This window comes from Mytilus trossulus, chromosome 2, assembly GCF_036588685.1.
Source record: "Mytilus trossulus isolate FHL-02 chromosome 2, PNRI_Mtr1.1.1.hap1, whole genome shotgun sequence".
In the NCBI taxonomy this organism is placed as follows: domain Eukaryota; kingdom Metazoa; phylum Mollusca; class Bivalvia; order Mytilida; family Mytilidae; genus Mytilus; species Mytilus trossulus.
The window spans coordinates 80556393-80578472 of NC_086374.1; the positions used below are offsets into that span (position 1 = coordinate 80556393).

Here is a 22080-nt window from a genome sequence, read left to right on the forward strand (position 1 = left end):
CAACAACCCGACCATAGAGCAGACAACAGCAGAATTTCATCAACAGGTCGTCAATGCAGCGAGAAATTCCCGCACCTGGAGGCGTCCTTCATAAGGCACCTAAACAAATATATATATATACTAGTTCAGTGATAATGAACGCCATACTAAACTCCATATTGTACACAAGAAACTAAAATTAAAAATTATACAAGACTAACAAGAGGCCAGAGGCTCCTGACTTGGGACAGGTGAAACATTGCGACGGGCTTCTAAACATGTTTATGAGATCTCAACCCTCCCCCTATATATACCTCTTGCCAATGCAGAAAAGATAACGCATAACAAGTACAATACGCACATTAAAATTCAGTTCAAGAGAAGTCCGAGTCTGATGTCAGAAGATGTAACCAGAGAAAATAAACAAAATGACCATTATACATAAATAACATCAGACTACTTGCAGTTAACTGACATGCAAGCTCCAGACTTCAATTAAACTGATTCAGTGAAAGATTTATATGTCTTCATCATATGAACATCAGGCTCAATCCTCCCGTGAGGGATTGAGTAGCATACCATCATAACATATATATATGAGAAGAACATAACCCGTACCATGCAACAAATCATTTATTGGAAGTTTAATGGTCAAAGCAAATTTCACTATATGCTAGCATCAACTCGTATATTCTATTTAGTGAGCAACATTTACTGTTAGATCTCTGCCAATTGAATTTTCTGCCCACTGCTTATTATCATTATGCTTAATTAAATCATGTACACAAAGAAAGACTACTCTTGTGTCTCAATCTAAATATGGTAAATATCAATGCAGACAATATTATGATGCTCTATCGGAAAAACAGGGTCAGTAAAAAGAATAATACTATTGTAACGAACAAGATTGATGATGAAAATGGTAATGCCATTGATTTATTAGCATCACAAGTTAATGATATTTATATAATCACAAACTTAAATTAAAGAAAAGAAGAAAAGTTCGCGTTTTTCTGTTAAAAGAAACTGCATATATAAGCTAAATAACCATGCGTATATAGACGATTTTTTTTTACCGAGGAACGAAGTAAGGTCTTTTTGGCAAAAATCACAAAAAGACAACAATAATGTATACCCTCGTCAAACTTATTCCAGTTGTGTACACCATTATAACTAGAGACTCTTAAGGGCATACGATACAGTTTTGATCCTGTATTTACAAGTTCATGAACATTTGGATATAGGCTATGTTTTACCTGATTAAATCAAATATGTAATAAAAAATATACCTTTATGTGGTACTTTTTGAGTAAAATGAGGTCGAAATTTTGTATATTTGCTCAAAATTCAGATTTGAGGCCGTAATTTCTTTTTCGAAAGAAAGACATAATTGTTTTGTTATAAAAGATAAACACAATTAGTTTTTTGTTAAATAATCGATAATTTCTGTATTTTATAAATATCATTAAAAGATATGCCTTTTTTTATTCAGAAATAACTCATATTTATCAAATGTTCAAGAATAGAGGAAAAAACGTCATTTTTTACTGCATGTTTCTCAAAATAAAAAAAAATCCTCTATTTACAGTTTTATAAAATTTGGGTCACATAATCTCCTTGCAAAATGAAATAAAATGCCGTTTTGAAAAATAGGGGTCCATGAACTCGTTTTCAAATTAAATCAGTTTGAATGATAAAAATCAGGCTAAAAAAGCATCTTTTCCCGATATGTCACAGTTTGACGTCGCGAAAATAACATTTTACGTTAGCAACGTCATTACCTTCCCTGTAACTGTATCGTATGCCCCTAAGAGCCTGTGTCGCTCACCTATATATAGTCTTATGTGCATATTAAACACAGGACACAGATGGTTCATGGCAAAATTGTGTTTTGGTGATGGTTAAGTGTTTGTAGATCTTTCTTTACTGAGCATTTTTTCTCTATCTATAATAAACTGGGACCCTTTAGTTACAGAGGACAATATTTTGTAAAAATTTACAAAAATTTATCAAATTAATGAAAATTGTTAAAATTGACTATAAAGGGCAATAACTCTTACTGTGCTAAACATTATTGCTGTTTACCGTTTATCCCTATCTATAATAGGATTCAAGTTAATAACCAAAAAAGGGCAAAATGTCTTTAAAAATTACCAATTTTGGGCAGCAACCCAACAACCAGTTGTCTAATTCATCTGTTTACAGCAGATAAATATTGACTTGATAAACTATTAAACCCCTTGACAGATTAGCTCTAAATGCTTTGGTTTCAGAGTTATAAGCCAAAATTCACATGTTCCCTCTATTTTCTATTTATAGCAAGGGCGGCAATCTTGGTTGGTTGGCTGGGTCATCGCACACATTTTTTAAAACTAGTTACCCTTATAATGATTGTGGCTAAGTTTGGTTAACTTTGGCCAAGTATTTTTAGAGGAGAAGATTTTTGTAAAAGTTAACGATGACGACGATGGACGCCGGACGCCAAGCGATGAGAAAAGCTCATTTGACCCTTTGGGCCAGGTGAGCTAATAAGCAGAAAACATGCTGAGGTTTGTAGGACTCTTATAAGTCAAATTGATAGTCTAGACTATAAAGACACACAGTAATCAGTAAATAATATTAAAACTAACAATACACAGGCACCAGCCCCATATCAAATCAGAAATAGTTTGAACATTTGATTTACAAATATTTGTTAAACTCAGATTTAGAACTTAAAAACACAAAAACACCTATTTATAAAAAAAGGCACCACTAAACTGAAAAATAGCAAGTCGGATGGATGGCCTGATTTGCTACTGAATTAGTTCATTTCATAGCGTAAGGGTATCTATTCTTTGGTTCTTGTTATTGTAAAACTATTTGGTAAAATATTTTAAAGTGGGGAATTTCCAAAAAATATGGAATCTTTTCCTATTATCTAGGTCCAATTTGTCAGCCGTCATCACGTAATAACGACGAATCAAAGAATTCAACTTTATATATATAACTAATATAGTACAAAGGTGTAGATTAAAAATTACACCACTACACGCTCTTTTGTTTTCCACGTAATAAATATTGCGAATAATTAGGAAGTTCCGGGTCGAGTCCGATACCGATACCAATAGTATATTCACCTGTTGCCTATTACCTTATCTGTATGTTCCGCATCTGTTAGGCGCACCACCAAACAGTGTTTTCATGATTAATATGCTATATACACGGGTCATAATCACAGGGTTCACACTACTTAATTGTCAAATTGTTACCCATTGTAGTATTTTAATCAGTAAGACTTTCTAAGATAACAATACGAATACTAAAAATCTGGACTAAAAATTAGGCGTATAGGTACAGTTTTCAATTTGTTAGCGGGCATGACGTAAAACAGCGAATCAAATAATTCAAATGTATTTATAACTAATATAGGACAAAGCTGTTAACTAAAAAATATTCCATTCCAGGACCTTTTGTTTTCCAAATAATTATTATAATCAATAATTGATAAGTTCCAGTTCGACGGGTTCGAACAGAAAGATTTGAAAGCAGAGAAAACTGTGTATCTTATAATCGGCATGACTTTTTCAGATGTCAATACTAATACTAAAATAAGGCTTGCGCATAGTTATATACTTTAATTCAGTCACGGACCCGCGATATCACGGGTGTGTTCTAGTGTATTTATAAATTTCCTCAATTTTCAAATCAGGTGACCCAAATGCTTGTAATAATTTATTAAAGAGGTATATATAATATATGTGTTTCAAGTTGAATAAGTAAATGATGACCTTCTCTGATGTAAAACAAATTGACCATATTCATAGAGTAAAACCTAAAGTGACCACATATTAATTCTTTAAACTTTAATAAACAAATATTTGACTAAATGTAAAAGCAAATCTTTTCGTCTGCTTTGTGGACTTCAAAAGGACATTAACAGTGCTGGAAGGAATACGATACTGCGTAGATTGTTTAAAAAGTCATACCCTATTCAATATGGATGTTGATGGCATTGGTTCCTATTTTTACTCTACTCTAACTCAATCAAATAAATTTTAATCGTCTTCTTTATTCCGATGATTTGGTCTAAATTCCAGACACATCAACTGGCTTGCAGCACTGTCTGGATGCCTCACAATCCTTCCGTAGTCTTAGCGCGAACACAAAGAAAACTGAAATTATGATTTATTCTTATAGAAAAGGTGGATCTCTAATAGACGTTAACTGCAATCATTAGAATTAATCTGATACAGAATATAGGTAGATCTACCTTGTTATTGTCTTCAACAATAAAGATAACCTAAATGTAGCAGTTGAAAGTCTTGCTGAAAAAGCACCCAAGGCACATGTTGCCTTAAACTTAGAATTACATGTTCTAACTGTATTGTAGTGTGAAAATGTAAGTGACTACTCAAAACCGATCTATGATGTGTCATGTTCCAAATCGACAATACGATCTGTCAAACTCTTAATCGGTAATATGATGTGTCATGTTCCAAATCGACAATACGATCTGTGATACTCTCAATCGGTAATACGATGTGTCATGTTCCAAATCGACAATACGATCTGTCATACTCAATCGGTAATACGATGTGTCATGTTCCAAATCGACAATACAACCTGTCATACTCTGAATCGGTAATATGATGTGTCATGTTCCAAATCGACAATACAATCTGTCATACTCTCAATCGGTAATATGATGTGTCATGTTTGAAATCGACAATACGATCTGTCATACTCTCAATCGGTAATACGACGTGTCATGTTCCAAATCGACAATACAATCTGTCATACTCTCAACCTGTAATATAATGTGTCATGTTCCAAACCGACAATACGATCTGTGATACTCTCAATCGGTAATACGATGTGTCGTGTTCCAAATCGACAATACGATCTGTCATACTCTCAATCGGTAATATAGTGTTATTAACGGGCTGTTTCTGTATTGGCACTGGTATAGATTCAAGTTTTGCTGTATTGGCCTCGAGACCCGTAGGGTCGAGGGCCAATACAGCTGACCGAGAATCTATACCAGTGCCAGTACAGAAACAGCCAGTTCATAACACTTTTATTAAATGATTATAACAGAATTAAAAACCGGAAGTGAACGTCCCGTATTAGCCCATGGGCCAATACAGCTTTTTTCCCGCTTTTTTTCTGTATTGGCCCTGTTTTTTCCGTTTCAAAACTTAAAAGACGTTACAAAACATTGCACATCATTTAACCTGTTTATTTTATGACTTTAATCTTAAAAATATTATACAAATGTTTTTTATGCATAACGATACTTCCAAAGTTAAGTAATGGCGTAAGAAAATTGAAAACCGGAAGTGAACGTCCTGTATTGCCCTAGGGCTAATACGGCTTTTTCACCGCTTTTTTCTGTATTGGCCCTGTTTTTTTCCGTATTGGCCCTGTTCGAATAGCAATTTTAAATCTTGATTAATATCGACAGTCGAACGTTTTTAGTATTGCACATGCTGATTTATCCGTATTAGGGCTTATTTGCTCATATCATTTAATAATCATAGTTTATTACATGGCATTTTTCATATGGCCCTGGTATCAGTCCTAGACTCCCATATCAAGCCAGAGGGCTTGATATGGGTCGTGGGCTGATACCATGGACCATATGAAAAATGACATGTAATAATCTATTTATCACATATTTTTAAGCAAGAAAAAACAAAGAGCTAACCCAAAATAATGTTTGATATTTCTTCAAAAATAAAAAAGATATTTAACGAAAAAAAAAATGTATCACTGTAAGTTAAAAATAGTTCGTTTCACAGTAGGTAACAACGTTTTGTAAAAAGTTTCAGAAATAATTAAAAATAAATATATAAATTCTAAGAATTGCAAATATTAAACGACTTTAAACTGTTACATTACAAATGTTAAAAAATGCTTAAGAAGAATCCTATATCGCTTCTCATTCCAGTGTGTGGCTTCATATATTTTCTAAATTCTTTATGACGTCAAAATTTTACGAACACTTTTACGATTTTCACTGTTGATTTCTACTTTTTTCTTCTACAGCAGATTCAAAACTTTCTCAATTTTTTTTTCATTGTGTTCAACTTTTTTACAAATTGTCCTTGATTGACAGGTTACCGGAAGTTAAACTCGAGGGCTTGATATGGATTTCGAGGGCTGATATCGATATCGGCCCCGAGGGCTGATAACCAACCTTGACTTCCGGCTATTATTGGCCATGCAAAAACGTACATATCAGTACAAAATGTGTGATAAGTATAGATTATTCAATGGCATTTTTCATATCAGACCCTTTATCGGCCCAAGGTCATGATATCAGCCCAAGAGCCGCTGGCTCGAGGGCTAATATCATGAACGAGGGCCGATAAAGGGTCTGATATGAACAATGACATGCAATTATCTTTTTATCATATACTTCAGCAGAAGAAATACAGACAAGAACTATTAATATTTAATTTTGTTTGTCTTTGTACTTTCAACCATTTAGTGAAAAGCCTTATCACTTGCCGTTTTCCGCTTTCTGTTTTCGTTTTCAAACAAATTTCCGGAAATGCACGAAGTTGCGTGTGATAAACGTCACGGAAATTAACGGAAAGGCATGTGATAACATTCCGGAAGCAGTCAATAAAGGTACCTTTATCAGCCCGCAATGGAAATTCTTAGGAATTCTGGTCAATAAACCTAGTAATCCCTTCAAAGCCTTTTGATAATTTCAAATGTTATTGAACAGTAAAATTTTAGTATTATTTTATACAAGTATATGATAATATGATGTATCATGTTTCAAATCGACAGTACGACCTATCATAACACCAACATAGGTATATTCCATACTCTGAATCGGTAATATGATGTGTCATGTTCCAAATCGACAATACGATCTGTCATACTCTCAATCGGTAATACGATGTGTCATGTTTAAAATCGACTATGCGATCGGTCATACTCTCAATCGGTAATACGATGTGTCAACTGTCATGTTTAAAAATGACAATTGCGATCTGTCATACTTTCAATCGGTAATACGATGTGTTATATTCCAAATCGACATTACGATCTGTCATACTCTCAATCGGTAATACGATGTGTCATTTTCCAAATCGACAATACGATGCGTCATAATCTAACTCAACAATACGTGTCACATTTCAAATCGAGAATACACATCGTCATATTTCAAATCTACCATAACTATGTTGGTTCATGTTTAACATATCCAACTAAGTTGGACATCACGTGACTTTTGTGACGTATAATAGCCGCCATTTTGTATTATATTTCCCCATATAAAATGCATATATGCTTCAATAAAGTTAAATTTTCTCATAAACCTGATCCGTTTTCTTACTTTTGCAAATCAATCCTTGATATTCAAACATATTTCTATCAAACAATATTGGTCCTAACAGTTTAATTTTTGATTAAATTCGGTCAAATCGGAATCGTAAAACATGCACTTTTTCTCGTCATTTCTCCGTTGACTCAATGCTAAATTACCGATACCCATGTCTTCTTTTACAACAAATAAAGAAATTCTGTAAATAAAACACAAACTTTGCAAATCAATTAAGTATATTCAAACATGAAGCTGGCGAGGAATACTACTTAAAACAGTTTAATTTCAGGGAAAATTCGGTCAAACATCGATTTAAAAAAGGGAATTTTCCGAGATTTTTCAAAATGGCGGCTGATGTATCATCTGGAAATGTTGCATCAAGTCAATGATTTCTATAGTAAGACTTTCCTAGAGTATAATTAATTTGTCATAAAGAATCTCTGATGTTTCTGTTATTTTTCTTTAGTAATATTTCGATATCATTGATTTCAAAATTTCTTAATAAAAAAAATATTTTTAGTGTGACACGGGAAAATTTATTTTGACAGATATTCATCCAGGAGATACTGTTACCAGAAAAAAGTATACAATATCTAAAATAAAAAAAAAACTCTTCTTTTTTTAAAGGTGTTTTCAAGTTTTTTGTATATTTTATCTTTCTTTAGAAATATATTTATACATTCCTTTTAGAACAAAAAAAAATGTTTTCATCCTAAGAGAAAAAAATCAATGTCCAATTATAATAGATTAATATTCTATACCTTTACAATTTCATTCCTTGACCGAACAGGTGAAATCTAAATTGGGTTATAATGTTACATCATAATATATTGTCAGGTAGACGTGCAAACCAAAAGCAAGCAGGTGACATTCAACATCCTGTCAGTGTGTATACATGTATTACCAGAGTTTAAATTTTGTGATATACAAAAGTTTTCATAAATGCACAAATAAATATCTTCTCCTTCTCGTGTCAAATCAGAAGACGTTTGTTTCATAATAAACTTTAGGAAAATATGAATATTATGAAAATTTCTTTAAAAAAATATTTTTTGCATAAAAGGCGATCAAATATTTATATGTTTCTATAATTATTTCAAAGAAATATTCTGATTCAAATTTTAATTTAAATGAATTTCGATCATTGAATATGATTTTATTGTTATTTATTTTTTAATTCAATATTTAACGTTATATCCAGGCAATGAATCGATATAAAGTTTAAATTGTGTAAAAAAAGAAGAGGTTTTGTTTACATTCCAACAGAGACGTATAATACGATTGGTCTGGTTTTCACAATATTGTATACCCGATTATATCTGTCGACAGAGTTATCGGTCCTGAATAGGACTGATATAGTTGGGTATGAAATCGACCATCTGATATTTTCATGCTTCAAACCAATATTACGATGTGTTAACTTAAGCCACAAATTGACTATACAATGTGACAGGCTACAAAACGACCATACAATGTGGTATGTTCCAAGTCGATAATACGATGTGTCATGTCCTAAAAAGACCATTACTTTTTTTTTGTTCAGACTATTCAAATGAAAGTCATCTAGGAATTACCCTTTAATTTATTAGCCATTTTGATACATACGCATTACTTATTACGATCGAATTTTAATTTAGTGTAATGTTATATTGTGGTGTAAATCTAACCAATGCAGATTAAACATGAGTATATCCTTATCAAAGCTTTTGTCGAGTGTTACCGAAATCAAACGTGTGTGTAAAGTCCAAAATAAGTACGCAAATTATCAACCAGGAAAAAGTAAAAGATTCCTAAGTTCAAATAAATACAGGAATTTAAGCGTTAAATACATCCTTCCTAAGTTATCTTTGACAGGTAGCTATCCCTAAAATGACAAAAATACAATGTGGTTTAAATGCAGATCATGTGTGCTTCCTTGTAAGCGAAGCTTGGAAAAAGGGATCTGTATTTTTTTTAATTTTTTTAATTTTTACACATGAGCAAGATATGCTCAGCAGTCATTAAAACAAAACTGCATGTCACACGATAAGCATGTTTGTAGAAAACAATACTTTCATTCTCTTAACGCTTGTTCCGTTCAACAAATGTCCAATGAGAAAAAATACAGGTTAAAGTGAATTCCCCACTCTACTTATGGAATTTTAAAGTTATTTATAAATCGAATTGCGGAAGTATGCTTGTTCGGTAAATATTTAATATTAGGTAAAAATATTTGCTAAGGTATGTAGATATCATTTTTCAATGAGTTATAGATGTTTAACAAAATCAAATTTTCATAAACTATGTTAACAGAATTTTGATACATAGATGGAAATACATAGCTTTCATTTGTACAGGTATATTAGACAAAACTATTTTAAAGAATAGAAAGAAAATTAAGAGATATTCATCGACAAAGACATTTTTGATTAAAAAAAAAAGTTTAAATAAATATAAATAGTTACTTGTATATTGATCATAGCCGTTGAAATCACATATTTATACAATTTAAGATCAATTTATGTTCTTCACGAATATTGTCATCAAAGTTCAGTGAAGTAGTTTTACATTTTTTATTAATTGTTTCGAATTGATTAATCGGTGTTAGTGTGACTCCAGTGACGAGTATTACATACATATTCAGTACAACATGAATCCGAACTATAATCAATAACTTTATCATCTTAACCTTAATACTATTAAACAAACCATCTTAACCTATATGATATCAAACAAACCATTTTCAGGAAATCATGTATTAGCTTGAAACTTCAGTTGATAAAACTTCACTTATATTTCCTGAACGTATCGGGATTACCATTTTTAAAGGAAGAGCTTTATTGTTATGATTATGTTACCCCTCTACGATTTACTTCACATGAAAAGAACTAGATATTATTATTTTATCATTTTATTGTTATCTATCAGTATGGGCCATGATTTCAAATTTTAAGAGAACTGAAATAAAAGTGCTTCCTAGCGAGTGATCATATTGGTGTCCAAATTTGTTCGATTATTGTATGAAGTACTAATTATCCTAATTTTATGTAAAGTTCACTGCAACTATGTTAAGCATCTGAGCTTATTTTTCGCTGTCGTCTAAAATTAAAGTTTTGTATCCCTGAATGATCACATTCCTAGTACAGTTACAAGTTTACGAATGGATTCTTTTAAAATGAAGTAGTCTACAGAGTTGTACACTATAACAACTTCTATCCGAACAGACAAATATGATGGTCTTCAGAATTATTATATAAACGTCTGATGTGCGTACTTATAATATTGAAAATAGTTTACATTTTATTCATAAAAGTCGAATAACGAATAATAAATGATAAGAAAGTTTTGAGTCAGTATTACAGGATGAGCATCTTCGCTAGCCAAGGGTTACGATCCACTCCCGCTCTCTCCATGTGGAGAGAGCCGGAGAGGATCGGAGAGAGCGGGAGTGGATCGTAACCCGGCTTTGCTAGCGAAGATGCAGGATGATATGCTTCAAGCTAGCGGTCTTCTTATGATACTTCCTTTATCCTGTACTTCGTATGTTTATCCTTTCGATGAAAATAGTGCTATGATTATTTAATAAAATAAGAGGATGAGGTATGATTGCTAAAAAAACTATCCACCATTTTTAATAAAAAAAAAAGAAGAAGGTTAAACGTAATATATACATTAGTATTTGCATGGATATGATTTAACCGATTTATAGCCTATCATATATTTATCATTTACTATAAAGTGATAAACAATTGCAAGCCATACACAAATAAATAAACAAATATAACGTATATGATAAAATATACAATACCTTGACCGCTATATAATAAGTCTGACTATGTAACAATCATTTTGTTGCATTATAGTTTGGAATTTTCTGATTCATGTAAGTAAAATACATATTGCGCGTAGAAAAAAATTTAGATGTAAAAATATCAGAGACGATCTAGGAATAGTTTTGGTAACAGGGATGCAATAAAAATTATATATCAAACTCGATTCGACTAAAAATATATTTGAACGCTAACCTGCTCTGGCATTCTACCATCACATACGATAGCTTAATGTTTTGTAGAAGTCTAGATTTAAGAAAAGCTGTTTTGTAGCTGTTTGTGTGGTGACTGGTCTTATTCTAAATCCTAAATTACTATACTCTTTCAAGAAATGAAACTAGTCATCTTAAGTTTAAGTGTTGTTTATACTTGCCCTATTCTAAAATCAAGTATACTTGTTGGTGTTGTAGCAGGCCAACACCAGTCTACTTTCTAACACCAGCTATAGCTACAAATTTTGAACTGTTATTTTCTAAACTGAACTTTTGTATAGCTATTATCAAACTATTATTTATTGTCGTGGTTACAACGTCACATAATACTGTATATTATATATGCATTTTCTGCGTATCAACATTTCGTATTATTCGGCCAGCAAAAATAAATCTGAATGTGTCAAAAAGGTTCAGTAGTTGCGAATCCTCTCCTTTTTAGACATATTTAATTTGATCACACTTTTGTTTACGAACGCCAACTTTACGAAAGTATCAAATATAAAATGCTTTTTTGAACAGGTGTGTATTCAATTCTTAAAATGAAACTAGAATTCTATGTGTCTCTGTTTTCAGGAAATCTCTAGGTCTAGTTATTCTGTGATGGAGGATGATTGTGATGACTGTTGTGCGTCCTGTTGCTGTATGGGATGTTCAGTACTGGGATATGCAATTTGCTTTAAAAAGATGCGTCGTTCTATCCGAATTCGATTATTTATGATTTATTTAAACATTTTATGTTTGACATTTGGTATAATTACTGGAGCTATATTTTTCGGACCATATACTACACATTTTACGTCTACAGATTTTCGCTCAATAAAAGATCGCCTTTCTTTCTTATTTTGTGAAGGCGTGACTATAACAAGTGTCGGTGATCTTAGATCCTCATTTTCGGCCTATATCTTAGATTCAGAACCAATGATAAATGAGACATTTCTACAGAGTTTTACCAGTGAAGTGACAATGTATGTACACCAGGAAGACTATAAATATCATTCATTCTATTTACTTCGTGGGTCCGTCATCAATGTAAGTGTGTGTGCGGATAGTTTCATACAAATGACTATATTTAAAGGAAAGCACGATCTCAAGGAATACATCGACAACAATTTTGCGTGTGATAGCTGTATAAAAAAGACCATTAATGTATACCAACGAAAGTGTTTACGGACGTCTGATTTCGTAGAGGTTCTATATGATGTTTCAGAATCGGACGATTATTTCATCTTTTACCTAAGCCCTCTAGAGGATGCTTGGGTAACAGCAAAATACCATATAAACCGGACATTATACGATGTATCTGCCGCACGAGATGCGTATTCCTCTGTTGTGCAGTGCCAATTCATCCTGGACTTAAAACCTCAATATATTATCGTTCACTTAGATGACACGGGATCAATGGCACAGTATAATATAATGACTGATTGTAAAGGTCGGACTTGGGTTTATTTGTCAATATTTTTTGTTATCCCATATCTTATCGGTATATTTGTTTGCATACTTATATATAATTGTTGTAAAGATCCGGATCCTTCGGAGCTGACAAGGGAAATATCACCTAGTATTAACAGTCCTTTACTCTATAATTATCCTAGTTATCAGTCAACGGAAATTATTGGACCACCAAAATATGAGGACATTACAAGGGACGAGGCCCCTCCACCTTATTCGGAGGCGATAGGACCGATTATTAACTAGAATCGAATATATTATGTAAATCCGTTATTGATAAATATAAGCGTCACATAACTTAAAGCCGAGAACTATTGTACTTAAAGTTAAACTTTGGAGATATATAAACTCATCATTGATACCAGGTTTCAGATTTTATATTTTTGCCAGTTTTCACATGAGGCTATTTATCTTTATCTTATATAACAGCTTAGGAAGTACTAGTATATCATCTGTATATATTTTTGATCATGCATAGATGCACTGGATTTCTTAATTGAATGTCTTTAAGAACAATAGCTACACAAACCAGATAACAGCAGACTTTAATTTAAAGATTGTTATCATAATGAGAAAACGTTAATCTTTCATATTTGATATCGAGTTAATGCACATTGCTTCATTACAAAACCACCAGAAATTACATTTTTGAAAGCACAGATTATACTTTTATTTAAAAAAAAAATACTGAAACATAATTTAAGGTTCATCTATATTTTCAGTTATAATTTTTAAATTATATTTCTTACTTTTAATCCAGCTTAATACAAACATTTACTCTCTTTTTCCTAAAAAATCTCATTTGTATAGCATCTATATTATATATTGAATACATTATCATTATAATCCTGGTTCTTTTGATAACTATTTACACCACTGGGTCGTTGCCACTGCTGGTGGTAATTTCGTCCCAAGGATATTACCAGCCCAGTAGTCAGCCCTTCGGTGTTGACATGAATATCAATATATATTATTATATGGTCATCTTTATAAATTTCCTGTTACAAAACTTTTAATTTTTCGAAAAACTAATGATTTTCTTATCCCAGGAATAGATTACCTTAGCCGTATTTGGAACAACTATATGAAAATCTGGGTCGTACTTGTTTGGCTTTATAAATATGTTGATCTGAGCATCACTGATGAGTCACTTATGTAGACGAAATGCGCGTCTGGCGTTACGGTAGTAAATTATAATCCTGGTACCTTTGATAACCAATTATTCTCATCATTAAAACGTAAGAATATGTTAACAAACTGAATATGTAAAAGCTTTAAGTATGGGCAATTCACTTACTAACGAAATGTTTAACGAGGACATTTGGCGGTATATATTCCTTATAAATGCTGTGTTAAAGTTGTTATTTTTTTAAAAATAAAAACATATTATTTGTAGAATATTTGTACAAGTAATTAGAATTTAAACACACCTACATTCTTTCATAAATCAGCTTTATAGTAACTTCCACATACATATAATAAACCGTCTATCATTTAAATTGATATCCTTATTATTAATGTATTCAATGTCTTGTATACAATATCTATTTCAGCTTCCAAATTGTGATCTATCCATTTCTATGTAGCAACATTCCAGCAGCGCCTGCGTACGGAGTATATATCTCCCAATTGATACGATATTCCCGGGTTTGCATGTCATATCATGATTTCCTTGATAGAGGATTGCTGCTTACAAGCTATTTAACACATATGGTTCGAAACAGTGGAGTTGATATCATCACTTCGTAAATATCTCGGACGCTATCACAAGTTGGTAGACCGTTATGGAATATCAGTTTCACAGATGATATCGGATACGTTACTTGTGTCGTAACTACAATCCCTTTCCTTTTTTCACGAAAATGACCTATATCGAAACACGACAGGTGCCCCATATTGAGCAAGATTTGCTGCAGTACCCTTCTGGAGCACCTGAGATCACTCCTAGTTTTTGATGGGGTTCGTGTTACTTTGTCTTCAGATTTCTATATTGTGTCATGTGTTCTATTGTTTGTCTGTTTGTCTTTTTCATTTTTAGCCATGACGTTGTCAGTTTATTTTCGATCTATACGCTTGACTTTTCCTCTTTATCATTCTCCCCTCTTTTCTAAATACCGAAGCCACAATCCTGTCCTCGAGTGTTCCGATCTATTGAAAAGTAAAATAACGAAAATACCGAACTCCAAGGAAATTTCAAATCGGAAAAACCTATATCAAATGTCAAAATCAAAAGCTCAATCACATCAAATAAACTCATCATAGATATCAGGATTAAATTTTTACATTGACACCAGACGCGCGTTTCGTTTACAAAAGACTCATCAGTGACGCACGAATCAAAAAATGTTTAAAAGGCCAAATAGAGTATGAAGTTAAAGAGCATTGAGTACCAAAAGTTCAATCAAACGATAGAAAAACATCTGTCATATTTCCAACTTTGTACAAGCATTTCCTTATGTAAATAAGATCATATGGCACGATTTTGAAACTGTAGGGTGATAGGTTATCATGCGTATAAAATCACAGTTCATTATTCAAGATAGGTGATCGAAAGTAATGGCATCTGCATTTTGGAATTTACAATTTCTTTTTCTTCTGCTTACTGTTTGGTTCTATAACTGCGTTGATGGCAAAAGTAAACGGATATTGACCAGCAGTACAGACGTAAATGGAGCACGTTTACACCAAATGGACCTTACTATCCAGAACATGAAGTCACAGATCTCTGGATATGACAGCATCATCCAACAAATTCAGACACTCTTATCACATAAGGATACTGAGGTATTACAATAATAATATTTCATTTTAACGTCAAGATTGTTATTTTCTTCATTTTGTGGAGAATGCCTTGTAGGATAAAGTCGTCCTTCAATTTTACGTCCAATACTACCACGCAGCTATAGTGGATTTACGTTTCAAAAAGGGGGATCTATATATGCAATCACGTTTGGTCGGTTTTAAAATCTGATGCCTCATGAAAACGAATGCCACCATGTCAATTAATGCCCTTTACCAACGCGCCGCACCTTTCTCGCATTAGCTGTCTTTTCTTGCATTGATAGTCCTTTATCGAATTGACATTAATTTTGCACACTGGCAGTCCTTTCTCGCACTGACAGTCCTATCTCACTTATTATCCCGATCGGCCTTTGTTGCAGAATCCACTGTTTGTAATAATTTTTACTCGGTGGCTGAGTGGTCCAAGCAGTAACTACTGTAATCACTAGCCACTCAACACTGAGGTTGTGAGTTCGAAACCCGACTTAAATCTTCATTGACTAGGATTATGAATTTTCCTCTCGAATGCTAGTGGTTTTCTCAGGGCACTCCGGTGTTGAAACACCAAAAATCAAATTAAATCGAATGAGACCTACCAAATTAGACTTATCACCAGTTTGTAACTACATTAACAACTCGACGGATATCACATGTTAAGCAGGACATGTTCACCCTACCAGAGCAGATAATATCTCCCGCAGTTTTAGTGGGGTTTTCTATTTTGTTTTGTATACTGTTTTTTTTCTTTTGGTCGTTTTTGTCTTTTTTACTGCCAATACCAAATTATCTATAGATTAATCATATTATAATAATTTTATTTTGGATAAAACGCCTCTTCTGATTGGCTGACATAAATTGTTATGAGCCCATAGATATAATTTAGTCATGTGACCTTGACGTCATCAACGTTTTTTCATGATTTTCTACGGTTTCAATTTAGAATTTAATTATAAGAAATGACTGCAATATTTTTTCTGTCTATTCGAAATAACATAAAAAATATGGTGTACACTGTTAAATAACCCGCTACGCGCGTTATTCAATATGCACCAAATTTTTTATGTTATTTTTTTTTAGACAGAAAAAATATTACAGTCATTCCTTAAATGGATACAACTCTGGTCCACTTTTGTTCACTTGCTCTTTTGTTCATATGAAACAGACTTCATGAAACACCTTCTTATATTTTTCTGTATAAAGAGGACTTAATCTTTAACAAAAATGAAGCCTCTTACTAAATCATATTCAATCTATTTATGTTTTATCACCGACTTTCTTCTAACATGAGCGGTACGATGTATGCACAATTAAGAAAGATTTTTGCGATGCCGTGAGGTCACCACCGTTGTTTGGAAGGGTTTGTGTCGTTCAATCTTTAGTTTATATGTCGTATGTTGTAACCTTGAAGCTGTTGTTTGTCATTCCGTCAGTTTCCTTTTTCGCAGGGAACTTGTCGATTTCTTTTCAAATGAATATTTGTAATTGTCCCTTTGGTTTCTTCTGACTTAACAATAATACTGAGTATAACTGTTTGCGTAAACTTTAAGGTTTTGCGAAACATTGGTAACTGTATAAATATCTTTTTTTATTATACCATCTTCTGTCTGGTATAACTGACATTAACATATTGATATTTCTTAAACAGATTAACAATCTAACTGCTGAAATATCCAGTCTAAAGAGAAAAGGTGAGTAAAGAAAACAATGTTTCTTAAACCACTATGACATGTAGTATATATACAATGTATTAATAAGAGCAAAAGGTACGTCTAAGGACAAAAATTTAAGACATCAGTAAGGGAATAGCAAGGAGGCAATTAAATTCTATGAAGTGAAACAACACTATTCCGTAAAAACGAAAAGGCAGACCAGAAAACGCAAGACAGAATCAAACTGAAGGTGTGCACATAAAACGAAGGTTTGTAATTTGCCTATAGATGCTTACTTCATTTGCACTCCAGTGAATAGTTGTATTCATTTACATGCCATGAATGACATAACTAGTAAATAGATATCAAAGGTACCAGGATTATAATTTAGTACGCCAGACGCGCGTTTTGTCTATATAAGACTCATCAGTGACGCTCATATCAAAATAATTATAAAGCCAAACAAGTACAAAGTTGAAGAGCATTGAGGATCCAAAATTCAAAAAAACAAACAGAATGTATTAACATAATGAAGAAAAAGTGGTGTTTGTTGCTGTATATCATATTTCTATCTCAATTGTTTTAGTGTTTTACAAACATCTGACCTTTAGTGTTTTTGTAACCGTGACACGTGAAAGTCAAATTATTGTGTCGTGAAAACGGGAAATGAGGTCTTGCAGGACTTGGGAAATGACAAAATAATGAGAATTGCTTACGTATATAGTGTAAGCGGAATACGGGATCGGAAAACCCCAATGAGACCCCCGATAGTGTTTTTTTTTATATATATAAGCGAACGTTTTTAAGCAGCAGCACTTTATAAAAATAAATCTCGATAGGAAACATAAATTCTAGAATATCGTCTCACCTTGGATAAAACACGTTGCAGGTGCTTATAGAAATTGTTGTAGATGAAAATATACATGTGCAGTTCACAACTGGAAATATCAAATTGGCTTTTTTGTTTACATTCCACTTGGAATCAATACCTTGTCTTATGTCTATAGATATGAAACATACCTTACCTACTACATTTTGCATCTTTTATTTCAATACAACATAGGAGATGTTGCATTATTGCCATCTAGACAACTACCCACAAGGAATGAAAAGATGTTGATCTTAGCATGAAGATCGTTGTACGCATATAAACAAAAAAGAAAAACCCACACTTTAAAGCAAGCGATAAAAGGCCCCGACATTACAAAATGTAAAATAAGTTTACTCACTCTATTTGGATATATACCACTGACTAATAAATATTAATCTGAACATCCCTTTAAACTGAAGCATATCAGTTATGGCAAATTCAATACGGTTCATACACTTGATTTTTCAGACAGTTTAGATCATTTCAATCTATATTCAGACTGCTTAATAGTTCCTATCTTAATGTACAAATCAATATAATGCGGAATTGTCTGAAAAAGTACTGAACAGTAATTATTTAGCTGCAAACGAGTTGTCTTAACATTTCTAAATATGTATAAAAACTAAATGAATGACAAAATGTATTGTCCAGATTTGTCAAATGATGTTAAGATCAAATAAACTCATCATAGATACCAGAATTGACATTTTGTATATACACCAGACACGCATTTGTCTACAAAAGATTCATTAGTGACACTCAAATAAAACAAGAGGCTCTCAAGAGCCTGAATCGCTCACCCTAATTTTTTTGGTTAAATCTCTCATCAATGATTATTTTGGCTTTTCAATTTATTTAAATGTTCTTTGAATCGTCCTATTTTCATCAAAAGCAAAAAATCATTTTCTCCTATGTTCTATTTTAGCCATAGGAGCTATTTTTCTTGACATACAAGGATATAAAATATAAAAATTATACTAGATACTCTGAAACTCTTTTAGCCTAAGTTTGGCTTTTTAACTATTTCGATCTGAGCGTCACTGATGAGTCTTATGTAGACGAAACGCGCGTCTGGCGTATAAAATTATAATCCTTGTACTTTTGATAACTATTTGGCTGAAATTGATACAGCAGTTTCAAAGAAGAAGATTTTTTTTAAGTAAGTCAACATGATGACCAAATTGTGAAAAAAGTCTTTAAAGGGCAATAACTCCTTAAGGGATCAATTGACAATTTTGGTCAAAATGACTTATTTGTAGATCTTACTTTGCTTAACATTTTTGCTATTAACAGTTTATCTGTAACTATAAAAATTTCAAGATAATAACCAAAAACTTATTTGCTCTAAATGCTGGAGATTTTGAGATATAAGCCAAAAACTGCATTTTACCCTGTGTTCTATTTTTAGCCATGACGGCCATGTTTTTTGACGAAATATAGAAAATAAAACACAAACTTTATTTTATTCACCCTACTGATCATTCAGTTGAAGTTTGGTTGAATTTGGTTGAGTGGTTTTAGAGAAGAAGATTTTTAAAGTTAGCAAATATGATGAACAAATTGTGAAAAATTGTCATTAACCAATTGACAAATTTAGTCATATAAACTTATTTGTAGATCTTACTTTACTGATAATTTTTGCTGTTTACAGTCTATCTTTATCTATAATGATATTCAAGATAATGACAAAAAACTGCAAAATTTCCTTAAAATTACCAATTAAGTGGCAGCAACCCAACAATGGGTTGTTTGATTCATCTAAAAATTTCAGGGCTGATCGATAGATCTGGACCTAATAAACATTGTTAACCCCTGTCAGATTTGCTCTAAATGCTTTGGTTTTTGAGATATAAGCCAAAAACTGCATTTTACCCCATGTTCTATTTTTAACCATGGCGGCCATGTTTTTTTTCACAAAATGAAAAATAAAACACAATCTTTATTCTAGATACCCTAAGGATCATTCAGCTAAAGTTTGGTTGTAATTGGTTCAGTAGTTTCAGAGGAGAAGATCTTTGAAATAGTTTACGACGACGACGACGGACGGACGACGACGACGGAAGACGACGACGGAAGACGACGGACGCCAAGTAATGGCAAAAGCTCACATTTCCTTTTTGGAAAGGTGAGCTAAAAAACGTTAAAAAGGTCAAATTAAGTGCGAATTGAAGAGCATTCAGGACAAAACATTTCTAAACGTTTTGCCAAATACAGCTATAATCTATTCCTTAAGTATAAAAGCCTTAGTTGTCGTTTGTTTATGTAATTTATACGTGTTTCTCGTATTTTTTTATATAGATTATACCGTTGGTTTTCCCGTTTGAAAGGTTTTACACTAGAAATTTTGGTGCCCTTTATAGTTTGTTGTTCGGTGTGAGCCAGTAATCGACGTTGAAGGCCGTACATTGACCTATAATGGTTTACTTTTTTTTAAATTGTTATTTGGATGGAGAGTTGTCTCATTGCACTCACACCACATCTTCATATATCTACTTAGTATTTCAAAAATTCAAGTTTTTGTTAACAGTTGATTTATAATTATGATTATATCAATGATAAATCATGTTAACACAGAAGTGCTGACAATTGGTCTAGTAACACCCTCGGGGAACATAACTCCACCAGTAGTGACAATTTCAGACAAAATTCAAGCGCTGAATTGTTCATTATATTCCAACTGATTAAGTGGGCTATTGATTTATCTCGTCTGTTCGTCCAACGTATATGACCGTTACAGTTTGCTGTAAAAGGAGTTATTGCCCTTTATAGAAAATTTTTAACAATTTTCATAAAATTTGTAAATTTTTAAGATCTTTTTACCACTGTAACTACCTGGCCAAGTTTAATATAGATAGAGATAATTGTAAGCAGCAAGAATGATCAGTAAAGTAAGACCTACAAACACATCACCATCACCAAAACACATTTTTGAATCCATCTGTATCCTTTGTTTAATATTCACATATACCAAGTTGAGCGTCACATGCTCTTTAGAGCCACAAGTTTAGTAGCTAAACCTCTCACTTGTATGACAGTCGCATCAAGTTCCATTATATTAACAACGGTGTGTGAACAAAGTATGTTGATTATAATGTTGTTGTTTTTTTGTGTTTAACAGTGGCATTCATGGCTGAATTAACAGGACCCTATCTTCATCCGACTTCAGGACGTCATATCGTGTATGACCACTTATATTTGAATGATGGAAATGGCTACCATAGTTCGCATGGGACATTTACAGCTCCATATCGAGGATTATATCACTTCTCCTATGGATGTACAGCGCATTTAGGTGCTAACACAAGAACCCATCTTAATATGATGAAAAATGGAAATCCCATTGGATACTTATTTTTTGACAACCTCGACACCGGCTTTCCGTGGATAAAAGAAACAGAATCTATTCTCACTAACCTTGAGGCTGGCGATGAGATTTGGATACAAGTAACACAGGCCATTGGGTCGGTAGAAATAGCCGCTGGTGCAATGCACACATATTTTTCAGGTTATCTCATCAGCTAAAAACTTCATACTGATATATTTTCAATTAAAAAACATGATTGTTTGGAATTTAAAAATGCGTTTGAAAATTTTATAAATCAGAAAAAGTATCAAAAAACTATTCAAAAGGCAAAGTTGACCATAAATACCTTCACATGTATTTCTATTTGTGAATGCTGGTCTCGAAAGTTATAAGTAGTACATATGCTATTTTGAATTTCTTATTTCCAGGGTATCGATAGTCCATATACCGAAGCTATTACTTAGCAGTAGAACTTGTCCATATATTACAGCAAGTCATTAGGGTAATGTTGGTACATATATCTGTGTTTATCCACAGTATTTTATATGCATATGATGTTGGTAGTTATATAGGTAGTCCTTTAGAGATTTGAAAATTCATGAGTCGCAACTTATCATATATCCAGGGCTCGGGATTCCATACACCTTAAATATTAATTAAGGGTATTAACCGCTAATAAAGTCTGTAAAACAATTC

General features: G+C 32.7%; 2 protein-coding genes across 2 annotated transcripts; both read left to right on the forward strand.

The window, feature by feature from the left end:
* The first annotated feature begins 11107 nt into the window (after positions 1-11107).
* Positions 11108-13534, forward strand: LOC134705440 (uncharacterized). The gene is made up of 2 exons (XM_063564165.1): positions 11108-11165; positions 11901-13534. Exon 2 carries the CDS (start codon positions 11928-11930, stop codon positions 13023-13025), a length of 1098 nt encoding a protein of 365 aa, XP_063420235.1. The 5' UTR covers positions 11108-11165; positions 11901-11927; the 3' UTR covers positions 13026-13534.
* Positions 13535-15331: 1797 nt separating this feature from the next.
* LOC134705441 (complement C1q-like protein 4) lies at positions 15332-21603 on the forward strand. The gene is made up of 3 exons (XM_063564166.1): positions 15332-15563; positions 17206-17248; positions 21199-21603. The coding sequence occupies exons 1-3, from the start codon at positions 15336-15338 to the stop codon at positions 21600-21602; spliced, it is 675 nt and encodes a 224-aa protein (XP_063420236.1). The 5' UTR covers positions 15332-15335; the 3' UTR covers position 21603.
* Positions 21604-22080: the final 477 nt, after the last annotated feature.